The 18,267-nt window shown below is 44.5% G+C and overlaps 1 protein-coding gene across 1 annotated transcript in view; it reads left to right on the top strand.

The window, feature by feature from the left end:
* The window catches only part of TRIO (trio Rho guanine nucleotide exchange factor), a 2,940,676-nt gene that overhangs the window by 962,204 nt on the left and 1,960,205 nt on the right, over positions 1-18,267 (top strand). Inside the window, 1 exon segment of the mRNA XM_069730426.1 lies at positions 13,622-13,791. Coding sequence (XP_069586527.1) covers positions 13,622-13,791 — 170 coding nt within the window.

Here is an 18,267-nt window from a genome sequence, read left to right as displayed (position 1 = left end):
ATATTTCCATGGATTTTATTTCAGATCTTCCGGTGTCCCAGAGGATGTCTGTTATCTGGGTGGTTTGTGACCGGTTCTCTAAAATGGTTCATTTGGTACCTTTGCCTAAATTGCCTTCCTCCTCTGATTTGGTTCCATTGTTTTTTCAACATGTGGTTCGTTTGCATGGCATTCCGGAGAATATTGTGTCTGATAGAGGTTCCCAGTTTGTTTCCAGGTTTTTGCGGGCCTTTTGTGCTAGGATGGGTATTGATTTGTCTTTTTCTTCGGCGTTCCATCCTCAGACAAATGGCCAAACTGAGCGAGCTAATCAAACCTTGGAAGCTTATTTAAGATGCTTTTTGTCTGCTGATCAGGATGATTGGGTGACTTTTTTGCCGTTGGCCGAGTTTGCCCTTAATAATCGGGCCAGTTCGGCTACTTTGGTTTCACCTTTCTTTTGTAATTTTGGTTTCCATCCTCGTTTTTCTTCAGGGCAGGTTGAGCCTTCTGATTGTCCTGGTGTGGATTCTGTGGTGGACAGGTTGCAGCGGATTTGGACTCATGTGGTGGACAATTTGACGTTGTCCCAGGAAAGGGCTCAGCGTTTTGCTAACCGCCGTCGGTGTGTTGGTCCTCGGCTTCGTGTGGGGGATTTGGTCTGGTTATCCTCTCGTCATGTCCCTATGAAGGTTTCTTCCCCTAAGTTCAAGCCTCGGTTTATTGGTCCTTATAAGATTTCTGAGATTATCAATCCTCTGTCTTTTCGTTTGGCCCTTCCAGCTTCTTTTTCCATCCACAATGTTTTCCATAGATCTTTGTTGCGGAGATATGTGAAGCCCGTTGTTCCATCTGTTGATCCTCCTGCCCCGGTGTTGGTTGGGGGGAGTTGGAATATGTGGTTGAGAAAATTTTGGATTCTCGTTTTTCAAGGCGGAAGCTTCAGTTTCTTGTCAAGTGGAAGGGTTATGGCCAGGAGGATAATTCTTGGGTTGTTGCCTCCGATGTTCATGCCGCCGAGTTGGTTTGTGCTTTTCATTTGGCTTGTCCTGATCGGCCTGGGGGCTCTGGTGAGGGTTCGGTGACCCCTCCTCAAGGGGGGGGGGGTACTGTTGTGAATTCCGTTTTTGTTTGTAAGTAGTATTTTTGTGAGTTCTGTTCTTGGGCTCCTCCTGTTGTCTTTAGTGGTATGACTGCTTCTTGGATTTAGTTTCTCAGCTGTTTCTTTTGATTGTCTTTTGGGCTCGGCTTTATTAGTCTGGCCTTAGTCCTCATTCAATGCCAGTTGTCAATTGTCTCTGCCTGGAGTCATTGCTCTTTGGATTGTCCTTACACTCTGACCAAGTTCTGCAAAGCTAAGTCCTTCCATGTCCTTTGCTGTTCACTTATTGTGGACTTGTTGTTTTGTACTGTCTTGTTTTTTGATCATTTGTCCAGTTTATCAGTATGGATCTATTTAGCTAAACTGGAAGCTCTGGGCAGCAGAGTTTGCCCTCCACACCTTTAGTTAGGTGTGGAGATTTTTGCATTTCTCTGCGGTGGACTTTTTCTAGTTTTTTTCTACTGACCGCACAGAGCTCTTTTCTGTACTTTCCTTTTTAGCTAGAAGTGGCCTCCTGTCCTCAATCTTGTTTCATACTACGTATGTCATTTCCATCTCCTCTCACAGTCATTACATGTGGGGGGCTGTCTTTCCTTTGGGGATTTTCTCTGAGACAAGATAGTTTTCCTGCTTCTATCTTTAGGGGTAGCTAGCTCTTAGGCTGTGACGAGTTGCCTAGGGAGCGTTAGGAGCAATCCACGGCTGCTTCTAGTTGTGTGTTGAGCTTAGGGTCTGCGGTCAGTATAGGTACCACCTGCTCAGAGCTAGTTTCATGTCGCTCCATAATCACCAGACCATAACACCAGAGCATGGAGCAGATGATTAGAGATTTGGAGGGGGCCGTAGAAGGGCAACAACCAGTGGCAGGACCGCTACCTCCTCTTTTGTACAAGAAGGAGCCATTTCAGATCACTGAAATATGACATACAGCATGCCACTATCATACATATGTCTGCTTACACTGTCAGAAACAGACTCCATGGGGGTGGTATGAGGGTCAGAAGTTCACAAGTGGATGTTGTGCTTACAACCCAGAGTCTGGGTCGTGACGTCATGGCAGGTCCTTCTCGCGTAGGCGTGCAGGACCTGTGATGATGTCGTGGTCACATGACCGTGACGTCATGGAAGGTCCTTGTCACATACCATCCTTAGCACCGGAACCTGCCACCTTGCTGGAGCGGTCACCGGAGCGTCGCAAGGAGTTGGAAAGGTGCCGGAAGGTGAGTATATGATGATTTTTTATTTTTTTTTATTTAACATTAGATCTTTTTACTATTGACGCTGCATAGGCAGCATCACTAGTAAAAACTTGGTCACACAGGGTTAATAGCGGCGGTAACGGAGTGAGTTACCCGCGGCATAACACGGTTGATTACCGCTGGCATTAACCTTGTGTGAGCGGTGACTGCGGGGACTATGGAGCAGGCGCCGGGCGCTGACTGCAGGGGAGTAGGGAGGGACTAATCGGACTGTGGCCGTCGCCGATTGGTCACGGCAGCCATGACAGTCAGCTGGCGAGACCAATCAGCGACTTGGATTCCATGACAGACAGAGGCCGCGACCACTGAATATCTGTGACAGACAGACATACAGATGGAAGTGACCTTTAGACAATTATATAGTAGATATCTATCTATATCTTTGCACATCTTTAACACCTAAACATATGTAATCTCTGTTCTGCACTCTATTCTGGTACATGTCACAGGGACGGCACGTGGATGGCGCACACGTACACAGATGCCACACATGCACCACAAATAATTCACACGGGCTATCAACCCTGACTTGTGAAGGGGGCCTAACAATATGTTTTACTATATGGATGCAGGGTCATTTTTTTCTGTAAAATTGAAGTAAATTTTTTTTGGCCATAATTTTGTAAATAATAACGTCTATATGGCAGGGGGGGCAATTAATTTTCCCGAGGGGCCACGTGAGAGACTGTTACTGTTGTGGAGGGTCTAAATTAATTCTACTCAATATTAATATTCAATATATATATATATATATATATATATATATATATATATATATATATGTGTATATATATATATATATAATTATATATATATATATATATATATACACATATATATATATATATATATATATATATCTATATTATAACGCTGGGAGCGTCACTCTGTCCGAAGCCTTTATAGACTGCACAAGCGCCGGCACAGTCTGGACCCCACAGAGTGACGCTCCCAGGAGATCGCGGTATGCGTAAACACTGAACGCACACCGCAATCTCCACCGGAGAGGCAGGGACGCGCCAGGAGGGTAAGTATATTCACCTGTCCGTGCGGCTCCATCTCCCGGGTCCTCTGGCTGTGACGTTCACAGTTCAGAGGGCGCGATGACGCGCTTAATGCGCGCCGCCCTCTGACTGAACAGTCACAGCCAGAGGAGCCGGAACACGAAGCAGACGCAGCTCTGGATCAGGGCCAGGGGAATATAGCAAGTGTCAGGGGCCTGAGCTAGCGGCGACTCCGGCATCTGACCCCCACAGCGCGCCAGTGTCCCCGCCTGCTCAGGCCCCCAGCACCCGGCGCCCAGCGACGATAGGTGAGTATGCTATTTTTTTTTATATATCGCAGCAGCATACGGGGCATATAATACCATGGAGCATGTTATGGGGCCATAAACCTTTATGGAGCAGCGTATGGGGCATAGAACGGTGGCGCAGGATGGGCGCACATGACAGAATAGGGCAGCACATGACAGAACGGGGGCGCAGGATTGGAGCAGCACATGACAGAATAGGGCAGCACATGACAGAAGGGGGGCAGAGGATGGGAGCAGCACATGACAGAACGGGAGCGTAGGATGGGTGCAGCACATGTCAGAATGGAGGCGCAGGATGGGAGCAGCGCATGTCAGAATGGGGGCGCAGGATGGGAGCAGCACATGACAGAATGGGAGCGCAGGATGGGAGCAGCACATGACAGAATGGTGGCGCAGGATGGGAGCAGCACATGACAGAACGGGGACGCAGGATGGGAGCAGCACATGACAGAATAGGGCAGCACATGACAGAACAGGGGTGCAGGATGGCAGCAGCACATGACAGAACGGGGGCGCAGGATGGGAGCAGCACATGACAGAACGGGGGCACAGGATGGGAGCAGCACATGACAGAACGGGGGCGCAGGATGGGAGCAGCACATGACAGAACGGGGGCACAGGATGGGAACAGCACATGACAGGATGGGGGCGCAGGATGGGTGCAGCACATGTCAGAATGGAGGCGCAGGATGGGAGCAGAACATGTCAGAATGGGGGCACAGGATGGGAGCAGCACATGTCAGAATGTGGGCGCAGGATGGGAGCAGCACATGACAGAATGGGGCGCAGGATGGGAGCAGAGCATGTCAGAATGGGGGCGCAGGATGGGAGCAGCGCATGTCAGAATGGGGGCGCAGGATGGGAGCAGCACATGACAGAATGGGGCGCAGGATGGGAGCAGCGCATGTCAGAATGGGGGCGCAGGATGGAAGCAGCACATGTCAGAATGGGGGCGCAGGATAGGAGCAGCACATGTCAGAATGGGGGCGCAGGATGGGAGCAGCACATGACAGAATGGGGGCGCAGGATGGGTCCAGCACATGACAGAATGGGGGCGCAGGATGGGTCCAGCACATGACAGAATGGGGCGCAGGATGGGAGCAGCACATGTCAGAATGGGGGCGCAGGATGGGAGCAGCACATGTCAGAATGGGGGCGCAGGATGGGAGCAGCACATGTCAGAATGGGGGCGCAGAATGGGAGCAGCACATGACAAAGTGGGGGCGCAGGATGGGTCCAGCACATGACAGCATGGGGACGCAGGATTTAGCAGCACATGACAGGATGGGGACGCAGGATGGAGCAGCACATGACAGGATGGAGACCATATACCAATATAAATGCTCGCCACCCAGGCTAGAAAGGGTTGATGTATATATATATATATATATATATATATATATATATATATATATATATATATATATATATATACCATGTATATATATATATATATATATATATATATATATATATATATATATATATGTGTATAAAACTCAAAATCTGTAGTAGCCCGCCTTATACAAATCCACAGTTATCACCCAATTTGGGTGAAACTTGGCATGCCCCCTCTCCACCCACAGGAGCAGAATACTGCACATGTTGCATTTCGCTAGTGTCCCCCCATCATGAGATTCGTGCCCCTGAATTTAGGCCCTATACATATAACAGAAACACATGGACTGCTTGCACAGTGAACAAGTCTGTAGGAACATGTTCACACACCACCAAGAAACTTGAAGACACAAAAGAGCACAGTAAAACCAAAAACACTCTGTTGCAAAAAATCAAAGTAATAAGCAAGTGCTAGTAAAGAGGTGTTAAAAAAAACAGGGTATTTGGTTGATATGTTTTTTGCAAAAAATGTATGCTAAGCTGCTCCACCAAACGTCAAGGTATACCCTAGAGCAGTCTTAACTGATGTATTGCATACATCAGTTAGAACTGCTCTATATGGCTATACCTTGAAGTTTGGTGGAGCAGCTTAGCATACATTTTTTGTAAAAAACATACCCTGTTTTTTACATCTCTTTACTAGCACTTGCTTATTACTGTGATTTTTTTGGAACGGATTGTTTTTGGTTTTACTGTGCTCCTATACATATAATGATGGAGAAATGCGAAGTAAAAAGTAAAAGTGCTGAGGGGAAAACGACAGTTGTTACTGACAGGGATGGATTATAGCAACGGCGCCAAAGAGTCGCTGCTAAAGGGGCTGCACCACCACACACAACACACAAACATTTCATAAACACCATACAAACATCACACAGGCAGCACACATACACCAACTCGCAAGCACAACACCACACAAATGCCACAACACACGACACAAACACCAGACCACCCTAGAAACACAGAACACAAACACCACCCCACAAATACCACAACACCACCCCATAAACACCACATGCACACCACACACACACGCAAGGAGCACACGCATGCAAACACACTCAAAAGGATGCACCCTATGCACACGGATGAACATTAATGAGCAGCAATGTTGGTCAGGCGAAAAATGCCTCATAGTAAGATTGTCATTATTACTTACTATACAGGGAGCTTTCATCACTGAAGCTGCTGAGGTAAAGTGAAAGCTGAGCTCTGATTGGTTGCTATGGGCAACTAGACAAGTCTGCCTGTGAGGCGGTTTTCATTACTGAGATGGGAGCTCCTTCAGGTAATACTGTGTGAGGGCTGCTCTGTATTTACTATACATCCTATTACATCTCTTATCAGTGCCAGGTGAATACTAAAGGATCATAATACTATGACTATTTTTTAAGATGCCGCCCAAAAAAGACCATCTATTGGGCAAGTTAAGGCTACTTTCACACTAGCGTCGGAATCTCCCCGTCGCAATGCGTCGGGGAGAGATTCCGACGCTAGCGTTTATCGTACTGCACAATGGAGGCAGCGGATGCATTTCTCCGGCGCATCCGCTGCCCCATTGTAAGGTGCGGGGAGGTGGGGGCGGAGTTCCGGCCGCGCATGCGCAGTCGGAAAAAGCGGTCCGTCATGAGCAAAAAATGTTACATGTAGCGTTTTTTGCTCCCGACGGTCCGCAAAAGCACGACGCATCCGTCGGTCGACGGATGCTACGTGTGGCAATCCGTCGCAAATGCGTCGTCAGTGCAAGTCTATGGGGAAAAAGCGCATCCTGCAAGCACTTTTGCAGGATGCGTTTTTTCTGCAAAACGACGCATTGTGACGGATTGCAGAAAACGCCAGTGTGAAAGTAGCCTTATCCAAAAGCTAAGAAAGAAAAATTGTGTCAAAGAGCTGAGACAAGTGAACAACGTGACTCACTGCTTGAAAAGAATCGGATGAATGTAAGGCAGCTGAACATCAAAACAACGGGAATGTCATCTTCACAAGAATCAGATAAGGCAGGCTGAAGCAAGGAATATTGAAGCATCTGAACAAAAGGATGGATTTTGTGAAAATGACCGCATACAACATATGCAACGTGTGCAAAGATGTAGGCAGGCTGATTTGAGTTTGGAAGCATTTCACTGCAACCCAATTCAAGACTGTAGGTCATATCAGAAAGTCCTAATTAACAAAATGGACATAATGTGCAAACATTGTCAAGAAAAGAAGTTTAACTTGGAATTGCCTGGTATGTGCTGCTCAAATGGCAAAGTCAGTTTGCCACCTTTAGATCTACCTCCTGAACCACTTCTTTCATACATGTCAGGAACAACTCCCGAGTTCAAGCATTTTCTGCAAAATATTAGGAGATACAATTCATCTTTCCATATGACATCCTTTGGTACGACAGCTGTGCTCCAGAAAGCAGGATTTATGCCAACTTTTAAAGTCCAGGGCCAAATATGTCACAAAATCGATTCAATGCTTCCTGTAACAAATGAAGATCCAAAGTTTTTACAAATTTATTTTTTGGGTGACGAACAAATGCAAGTGGATAGACTTTTGATCTTTTGATGCTACTTCTTTTGATCCACAGCGGATTTCATGCGGATTTTTCGTACTGTAAATCACTTTGCAGAACTGCAGCATTTCTGTGTGGAAAAATCTGCTGTGGATTTGCACTAAATCCGCATCGTGTGCACAGCACACAACATAAGGCTATGTGCACACGTTAGGATTCCTTGCAGAAATTTCCTGAACAAAACCTGACATGTTCTGCAAGAAATCCGCATGCGTTTTATGTGGATTTTTTTGCATTTTGTTCCGGAGGTTCCCAATGCAATAATACAGTGGGAAATCCACCAAAAATCCACAAAATTAATGAACATGCTGCGTTTTTTACCACAATGTTTTTTTTTCGCATAAATTGCCCAAAAATTGCGGAATGCATTATAAATGATGGGATGCATATGTATGCGTTTTTAAAGTGTTTTTATTGTTTTTATAGCAAAAAAAGCTAAAAAAAATGTGAAAAATCCTGAACGTGTGCACACAGCCTAAACCATCTTTACTCTATTGTCCGTGAACTACTTATAGATTACACTAGAGGGAGGGTGAAGGATTGCACTATGTTGTTAAGTGGGTGTAAATGTTTTATATGTTTGTGTAAGGTGCATAAATTTTAATTTTTGATAAAACAAAAATAGTTGTTATAGTTTATACTACATAATATGTATTGAATATGTAAAATCAATAAAAAAAGGTTGAAATAAAAAAAAGTTGTAAACATCAATGTTACGACAAATTAGTAAAATGCCAAAATAATAAAAATTTAATGGGGAGAAAAAAATTACTGTAGCACTCTGAAAATGTAAATTTCAGGGTGACACTGAAAATTTTACTTTAGCTACCATAACCAACAATTTAACCTATTTTCCGTGAGCGAAGACGCGGATATTCCCATCCCTTCCCACCTTCTCCCCAACCTCACAAACACGCTCATTCCAGCCCTAACCCATCTCTTCAACCTATCACTATCTTCTGGTACCTTCCCCTCTGCCTTCAAACATGCCACCATCACACTCATCCTCAAAAAAACTAACCTTGACCCAACTGCTATGCCCAGCTATTGTCCCATATCACTGCTCCCTTTTGCTTCCAAACTCCTTGAGCAGCATATCCATGCTCATCTTTCCTCCCACCTCGCATCTCTCTCCTTGATAACTTCCAATCTGGCTTCCGCCCCCACCACTCCACCGAAACTGCCCTGACAAAATTACTATTGATTTACTCACAACCAAAGCTAATAGACAATTCTCCATCCTCCTGCTTCTCGACCTGTCCTCTTCCTTCAACACAGTCGACCACTGCCTACTGCTACAGATTCTTCCTTTGGCATCATAGACCTTGCCCTATCCTGGTTGCCTCATGCCTTTCCGACCGCACATTTAGCGTTTCCCACACTACCTCCTCATTCTACTTCTGTGTTGGAGTCCCTCAAGGCTCTGTCCTGGGACCCCTACCCTTTTCCATTTTAACCCTTGGCCTAGGACAACTTCTAAAGTCCCATGTCTTTCCAGTACCACCTGTATGCGGATGACACTCATATATACCTCTCTGGCCCAGATGTCACCTCTCTGCTGTCTAGAATCCCGGAGTGTCTATCAGTCATATCCTCTTTCTTCACCTTTTGCTTTCTAAAACTCAATGTAGACAAAACCGAACTCATCATCCTTCCTCCATCTCGCGTATCTCCCCTACCCGACCAATCTATTATGGTAAACGGCATCACACTCTCTCTCGCACCTGAAATCCGCTGCTTCTGAGTAAGTCTTGACTCTGCCCTGTCCTTCAAACCGCATGTCCAAACTCTTGCCACCTCCTGTCGCCTCCAACTCAAAAATATTTCCATAATCCGTCCCTTCCTCAGCACTCAATCTACTAAAACTATTGAGCATGCCCTCATAATCTCCCGCCATGATTACTGCAACACCCTCCGCTGTGGCCTCCCTGCTAACTCTCTTGCACCACTCCAGTCTTTCCTCAGCTCTGCTGCCCGACTAATCCACCTCTCTCCTCGCTACTCCCCTGTTTCTCCCCTCTGCAAATCCCTCCACTGGCTCCCATTTCCCCAATGAATCCATTTCAAACTATTAACAGTGACCTACAATGCCATCCACGACCTATCCCCTCCCTATATCTCTGAACTAATCTCTCAATACCTTCCCTCACTTAATCTTCAGTCCTCCCAAGACCTCCTAATCTCCTCCACACTTATTCATTCTTCACACAACCACCTCCAAGATTTCTCCCGAATATCCCCCATCCTCTGGAATTCCACGCCTCAATATGTCCGATTATCCACCACGTTCGGATCCTTCAGACAGAGCCTGAAAACGCATGTCTTCAGGAAAGTTTACAGCCTGCAATAACCATTCTGCCGCCTCACCACCACCCGAGCTGCCGCCTCACCACCACCAGAGCTGCTGCACCCCGACCTTCTGTCTCTTCCCTATAATCCCTTAGAATGTAAGTCCGCAAGGACGGGGTCCTCTCTCCTCTGTACCAGTCTGTCATCGTAAATTTGTTTACTGTAAACGATATCTATAACTTTGTATATAACCCCTTCTCATGTACAGCATCATGGAATTAATGGTGCTCTATAAATAAATAATAGTATATTATAATTATTATATTATTGATCATTATATTTTTATTGTATTACTTAATTTTGAGCATAATTAAGTATGCTGACATCCCCTTTTATATCATTTGAACCCGAATACAGCCACTTCTGTATATCATATGAGCCCCCCCAACAGCCCCTTATATACTGTAAGAGCCCCTCACAGCCTCCCCCATATGCAGCATGAACCCCACACAACCTCCCCATATACAGCATAAGCCCCACACAGACTCCCCCATATGCGGCATAAGCCCCACACTGCCTCCCTCATATGCAGCATGAACTCCACACAGCCTCCCCATATACAGCATGAGCCCCACACAGCCTCCCCTTATACGGCATGAGCCTCACACATCCTCCCCCATATGCGACATGAGCCCCACACAGCCTCTCCAATATGCATCATGATCCCCATACAGCCTCCCTATACATAGCATGAGCCCCAGAGCCTCCCCATATTCAGCATGAGCCTCACACAGCCTCACTATATACAGCATGAACCCCACACAGCCTCCCCATATACAGCATGAGCCCCACACAGCCTCCCTATATACAGCATGAGCCCCACACAGCCCCCCCTATATTCAACATGAGCCCCATGCATGCTCCCCCATATGCGGCATGAGCCCCACACAGACTCGCAAATATACGGCATGAGCCCCACACAGCCTCCCCCATATGCAACATTAATTCTGCTCAATATTAATAGTCAATGTATTATAATTTTATTATTATTGATAATTATATTAATATTAACTATATTACTTAATATTGAGCAGAATTAAGTGTTGCTGGCATCCCTTTCTGTTCAGCCTCCCTATATACAGCATGAGACCCCCACAACCTTCCCATATACTGCATGTCACCCCCATAGCCTCCCTATGTGCAGCATGTCTCCCCTATAGCTTCCCCATGTGCTGCAAAGCACCTCCATAGCCTATTCGTGTCCCCCCAAACATCCCATACACATGAAAAATAAAAGACCATCACATACACACCTTGGTCCTTTTCCCCAACTTTCTGTTCCTGTCTCTGGTGCACTGACTCTCCGCAGTACACAGCTGACTCTATGAAATTATGTCATAGCATCAGCTGTTTCGCCCGCTAATTGGTGGAGGAAGTGGACGGAGGCCCCGCCTCCACCAAAGAAGTCAGCACAGATGGAGACAGCGAGTGGGCGGGCACAGGGTAGCCCGTGGACCTCTGGTTTCCAGGCCCACGAGTGTCTCGGTCCGCGAGCCACAGTTCGCCCAGGTCTGGTCTATATCATTGAAGACATGATGATGCTATGGCTGGAACCTATATTTTTCTATCGTGTCAACATGACAGTAATGTAAAACCTGTGGATTCTGCATGCACTAATCTATCTGATCTGTTTCACAATGATTCTAAATATAGCACCATAGTCAAAACTCATGTGTTATGTTTGTGTGCCTTTTAGATTTTCACAAAAATCTGTGGTAAAAAGCATCATGTATTATCACAATATTATTCCTCCCTGTCCAGAGCCTACAGGTATGTACATACTGTATATAATCAAGTATAAGCTGAGATTTTCAGCCCATTTTTTTTAGGCTGAAAGTACCCCCCTCTGCTTATACTCGAGTCGTTGTCCCAGGGGGTCGGCGGGGGAGGGGGAGCAGAGACTGTCACATCATACTCACCTGCTCCCGGTGCATCTCTGTATGTCCCTGCTTCTCCGGCGCCCGCAGCTCTTCCTGTGTTCAGCGGTCACGTGGTACCGCTCATTAAAGTAATGAATATGGACGCATATTTATTACTTTAATGAGCGGTACGATGTGACCACTGAACATAGGAAGAAGCTACCAGTGCCCGGAGACCATCTGTCAGTGAGAGGCTGCCAGGGACCGCGCCGGGAGCATATGAGTATAATGAGGGTGGGTGACCATTCCAATATTCACCTGTCCCCGTTCCACCGCTGCGCGTCGCTCTGTCTCCCACGTCCTCTGCCTGTGACTTTCAGGTCAGAGGGTGCGATGACGTGTTTAGTGTGCGTGTAGAGGAGCTGCGGAGACACCATCACGTGTTTCTCAACGCAGGCAGTGAATAGCCAGGCCTTTCCCCGGGAAGGAACAACCAAGGGAAGGGCAGCATCCAATAAAGGAAAACATCCAATAAAGGAAAACCACCTATGCCAAGCATGGTATCCATCCACAGACAGCTATTTCGGGGTTTTTGCCCCTTATCAGTGTGGAGTAGGAAACTGGCTATCAGGAGCAGTGCCTAGTAGAAAGTCTATAAAGGCACGGATGATTGACCTCGTGGAGACCAAAACATCCAACACCGCGGAGACACCATCACGTGTTTCTCAACGCAGTGATCCAGAACACTGCCCCCAAATATGCAAATGCATGTAGAGGAGCTGCGGAGACACCATCACGTGTTTCTCAACACAGGCAGTGCATAGCCAGGCCTTTCCCTGGGAAGGAACAACCAAGGGAAGGGCAGCATCCAATAAAGGAAAACATCCAATAAAGGAAAACCACCTATGCCAAGCATGGTATCCATCCACAGACAGCTGTTTCGGGGTCTGTGGATGGATACCATGCTTGGCATAGGTGGTTTTCCTTTATTGGATGTTTTCCTTTATTGGATGCTGCCCTTCCCTTGGTTGTTCCTTCCCAGGGAAAGGCCTGGCTATGCACTGCCTGTGTTGAGAAACACGTGATGGTGTCTCCGCAGCTCCTCTACATGCATTTGCATATTTGGGGGCAGTGTTCTGGATCACTGCGTTGAGAAACACATGATGGTGTCTCCGCGGTGTTGGATGTTTTGGTCTCCACGAGGTCAATCATCCGTGCCTTTATAGTGTTTAGTGTGCGTGTCACCCTCTGCTTCTATGGAGCATCTTATGGGGCCATAATCAACCTATGCAGGAATGTATGGGGCACATTTTATATCGAGCATCTTATGTGGCCATCAACCTTTATGCAGGATTGTATGGGGCACATTTTCTATGGAGCATCTTATGGGGCCATCAACCTTCATAGAGCATTATATGGGGCGTATTTTGTATGGAGCATTATATGGGGCTCCTGATTCAATATGGATATTCAAAAACACTTAACCTACTGATGTCTCAATTAATTTTACTTTTATTGGTATCTAGTTTTTTTTTTTTTTTTGTTTACCAGTAGCTGCTGCATTTCCCACCCTAGGCTTATACTCGAATCATTAAGTTTTCCCAGTTTTTTGTGGCAAAATTAGGGGTCTTGGCTTATACTCGGGTTGGCTTATACTCTATGCGGTATGCACCCAAGTGTGCAAAAGGTTATATTCTTTTTTGCCATTAATGTAATATAATTATTAAAAATTTTTGAGCGATTTTTTTTTTTCAGTGCTTAATTTAGAATACAATTATATTTTATATTTATGCATTCTAGTTGTGGACCTGGATGGAGGACTTGCAAAAGGAACTTCTGGATGATGTCTATGCCGAGTCAGTTGAAGCTGTTCAAGACTTAATAAAGCGATTTGGACAGCAACAACAAAAATCTCTCCAGTTTACAGTGAATATAATTAAAGAAGGTGAAGATCTTATCCAACAGTTAAGGTAATTGGCATACATTTGTTTTAGAGTGTTTTTACAGATGCACTAAGAAATATTTTACTTTATATGAGTTTTAGGAATAAAATATGTTGTTTTTTTACAAACAAATTTTAACTAATTTAAGCACGCCTGCTACCATTGGAATTTTTGCTTTTGAGGATAATGCCAAAATAGATATTTTTTTACCCATATATTTCCCCCTTTTGTTTTTTTATGATGGGATAATGCCTTTTCCAAAATTTCCAGTTTCTTCTTTGAAAGTTAGATTATCTTTCAGTGTTTTTCTATATGACTGTAATATTCAGCTCAAAGAAAAGGTAGGCTACACCTTTATTTGCACAGGGTACAAAAAAAAGTCAAACAAAAAACCTGAAGCAGTGAAATGTAGTATAAGTTAGTGTGCATGCTGTGTGTAAACGAACATTCACACTAGCCACTAAAGAGGCAAAACTCGAAACCAAAACTTAACAAATACCCTTCAGTAAATAAATGTTTGAATGGACAGTAGCAACTAATGTAGCAGACTGGTGAACTTGTTGTGAGCTGTGATCACAGTAGTTAGACTCGTGCTAGCTATGTAATACAGCCAGCACCTGCAAGGGTTTGTGCCGACACAGCATTTAACCTTATTTATGCCAGACATATTTTCAGTAGGGTAGGACTATTATTCATGAGTTTAAACTTTGACTCTTGAATTGATATTTGTGAATTGTTGAATGGCTTCTGTTCACCTCTGATATCAGCTCCTACAGTTTATTGTACTGCTATTCTTGGAGGACAGGGACACAGGGTCATTGAACAATATTTGTTTCAATATGTTGATTCCCCCTTTTATACATAGATGCACCTTGACTGCAAAACAGTGAAGGCTAAACTATGCAGATTGATAAAATACTCAAACAATGAGAATTAATATCATTCCTCCTTCACCTGACCTGTGGATGATGCCCTGTACCAACAATAGTGGGTATAAAAAGGGATCTGTATACTTCTACTAGATGGTGGCCCAATTCTAACGCATCGGGTATTCTAGAATATGTATGTATGTATGTATGTATGTATGTATGTATGTATATAGCAGCCACATAGTATATAGCACAGGCCATGTAGTATATAGGAGCCATGTAGTATATAGCAGACAAATACTACGTGGCCTGTGCTATATACTGTGTGCTATATGCATACATACATACTGTGTGCTATATACATACATACATACATACATACATACATACATACATACATATTGTAGAATACCCAATGCGTTAATACAGGCCACGCAATATTTAACAGTGGCCACACAGTATATAACACAGCCCAAACAGTATATAACACAGCCCGCACAGTATATAGCAGGCGCGCTATATATATCGCAGACAAATACTTTGTGGCCTGTGATATATACTATGTGGCTGCTATATACATACATATTGTAGAATACCCGATGCGTTAATACAGGCCACGCAGTATATAACACAGCCCAAACAGTATATCACACAGCCCACGCAGTATATAACACTGGCCACGTAATATATAGCACAGCCCAAACAGTATATAACACAGCTCACATATTATCTAACACTGGCCAGGTAGTATATAGCAGCCACACAGTATATAACATAGCCCACATAGTATATAGCAGTGTGGGCACCATATCCCTGTTAAAAAAAAATTATTAAAATAAAACATAGTTATATACTCACCTGCCGGGATCCAGTGAAGCTGTGCCGATGTGCACGCGGCTGCCGCTATGTTCGGTTCCCAGGATGCATTGTGAATTTACCCAGAAGACTTAGTGGTCTCGCGAGACCGCTAAGTCTTCTGGGTAATTTCGCAATGCATCTCTGGGGACAGAAGATGGCGGCAGCCGTGCACGCCTCGGCGGACTACGGAAGGTGAGAATAGCAGGTTTTTTTTTTTTTTAATTATTTTTAACATGACATATTTTTACTATTGATGTTGCGTAGGCAGCATCAATAGTAAAAAGATGGGGACACACAGGGTTAATAGCAGCGTTAATGGAGTGTGTTACCCACGGCATAATGCGGTCTGTTAACACTGGCATTAACCCTGTGTGAGCGCTGACTGGAGGGGAGTATGCGGGCGCCGGGCACTGACTGGACGGGAGCAGGGAGGAACTAATTCTCGGCCGGACTGTGCCCCTCGCTGATTGGTCGCGGCAGCCAGGAAAGGCAGCTGGCGAGACCAATCAGCGACGCGGGATTTCCATGACGGAAGTTGCCGACAGAAGGACAGACAGAAAGACCAAAGTACCCCTTAGACAATTATATAGTAGATAAGGAGAGACTCTACAGAAACGCAGCCAGGACACCATGGCTCCATCAAGAGAGACACAAATTTGACATTGTACAGGATGCCAGCCTAAATGACGACAGCCCTAGCTGGAAGATCACAGATATGAACCCATGGAGAAGCCAGGTTGGGACCCACCAGTCACCCGGGCACATGGAGACATTTGGAGAAGCCAAGTTGAGAACCTCCCATCACCTGGTCACATACTTAAATGGACTGTCAGCTTCCTAAGTTTACCAAGAAACTGTAGGAGAAATCAGCACAAACAGGGTCTTATCCGAGAAATACAGTTAGTTTAGCACTCAGATTAAACTCACCTGTTCAATCTGTTAAAGACACATATAATGTAGAAAATCAACCACAGTGGATCCACTGAACTTTTCCTGGAGAAGAAGTTATATGCTTCGAAACGCGTTGAAATATACCACCACCTTACTGTACCATACTGGGATATGCGTCTCCATTCTGTCAGCAGCGCTGAATATTGTCCACTAACTCCCATTACAGTGTGATGAGCTTCCTAAGTTTGTTGTTACCGCCTTTCTGTGGGTGCCCCCCAAAAGCGGGCTGCCACTGGTGGGATAGTCAGCCCTGCAGCTACTCTAAATCCGGCATGTCAATGGAAGGGTGAGACTCTGCAATTTGCAACATCTTGTGTATTTGCTGGCACTGTTCTCTGTTTTTTTCTGTTGGTGGTTTAATAAAGTATTGCCACACTGTTTACCATTGTGCTGTGTTGTCAGAGTAGTAGTATGCCCTGGGGAAAGAGTGCAGACTTTCAATGGGATGAGCCTTGGTCCATGCGGTCATTCTGAATACTGCCAGGACAGCAGACGATAGCACCCACTGTCAATCATGTCACCACAAAGAAAAAATAATGTATAAATAAATGAATAATGGACATGGAATAAATTACCCACCCGTACTGTTTTAGACTGATGTGTTTTCTACAGGCTACTGAAAATGTTTTTGAAAAAAAAAAAAAATTCTGATCTTATTTTTTTCTGAGACCAGGGCTTCGAAAAGGAGTCATAGTGCCACAATCTTTTTTTTTTTAATGAATCTTACTGCTGATGCTCCAGTCTTACAGACATTAACAGGAGTATTAACCCTTTTACCCCCAAGGGTGGTTTGCACGTCAATAACCAGGCCAATTTTTACAATTCTGACGACTGTCCCTTTATGAGGTTATAACTCTGGAATGCTTCAACGGATCCTGGTGATTCTGACAATGTTTTCTCGTGACATATTGTACTTCATGATATTGGTAAAATTTCTTTGATAGTACCTGCGTTTATTTGTGAAAAAAACGGAAATTTGGCGAAAATTTAGAAAATTTCGCAATTTTCAAACTTTGAATTTTTATGCAATTAAATCACAGAGATATGTCACACAAAATACTTAATAATTAACATTTCCCACATGTCTACTTTACATCAGCATAATTTTGGAACCACAATTTTTTTTTTGTTAGGGAGTTATAAGGGTTAAAAGTTGACCAGCAATTTCTCATTTTTTACGACATCATTTTTTTTTTTTGTGACCACATCTCATTTGAAGTCATTTTGAGGGGTCTATATGATAGAAAATACCCAAGTGTGACACCATTCTAAAAACTGCACCCCTCAAGGTGCTCAAAACCACATTCAAGAAGTTTATTAACCCTTCAGGTGTTTCATAGGAATTTTTGGAATGTTTAAATAAAAATGAACATTTAACTTTTTTTCACAAAAAATTTACTTCAGATCCAATTTGTTTTATTTTACCAAGGGTAACAGGAGAAAATGGACCCTGAAAGTTGTTGTACAATTTGTCCTGAGTACGCAGATACCCCATATGTGGCGGTAAACCACTGTTTGGGCGCATGACAGAGCTTGGAAGCGAAGGAGGGCAATTTGACTTTTCAATGCAAAATTGACAGGAATTGAGATGGGACGCCATGTTGCGTTTGGAGAGCCACTGATGTGCCTAAACATTGAAACCCCCCACAAGTGACACCATTTTGGAAAGTAGACCCCCTATGGAACTTATCTAGAGGTGTGGTGAGCACTTTGACCCACCAAGTGCTTCACAGAAGTTTATAATGCAGAACCGTAAAAATAAAAAATCATATTTTTTCACAAAAATTATCTTTTCGCCCCCAATTTTTTATTTTCCGAAGGGTAA

This window comes from Ranitomeya imitator, chromosome 6 (assembly GCF_032444005.1).
Source record: "Ranitomeya imitator isolate aRanImi1 chromosome 6, aRanImi1.pri, whole genome shotgun sequence".
NCBI classification, from domain to species: Eukaryota; Metazoa; Chordata; class Amphibia; order Anura; family Dendrobatidae; genus Ranitomeya; species Ranitomeya imitator.
The sequence above is the reverse complement of the archived record's forward strand: the minus strand, read 5'-3'. Positions and strand labels throughout refer to the sequence as shown.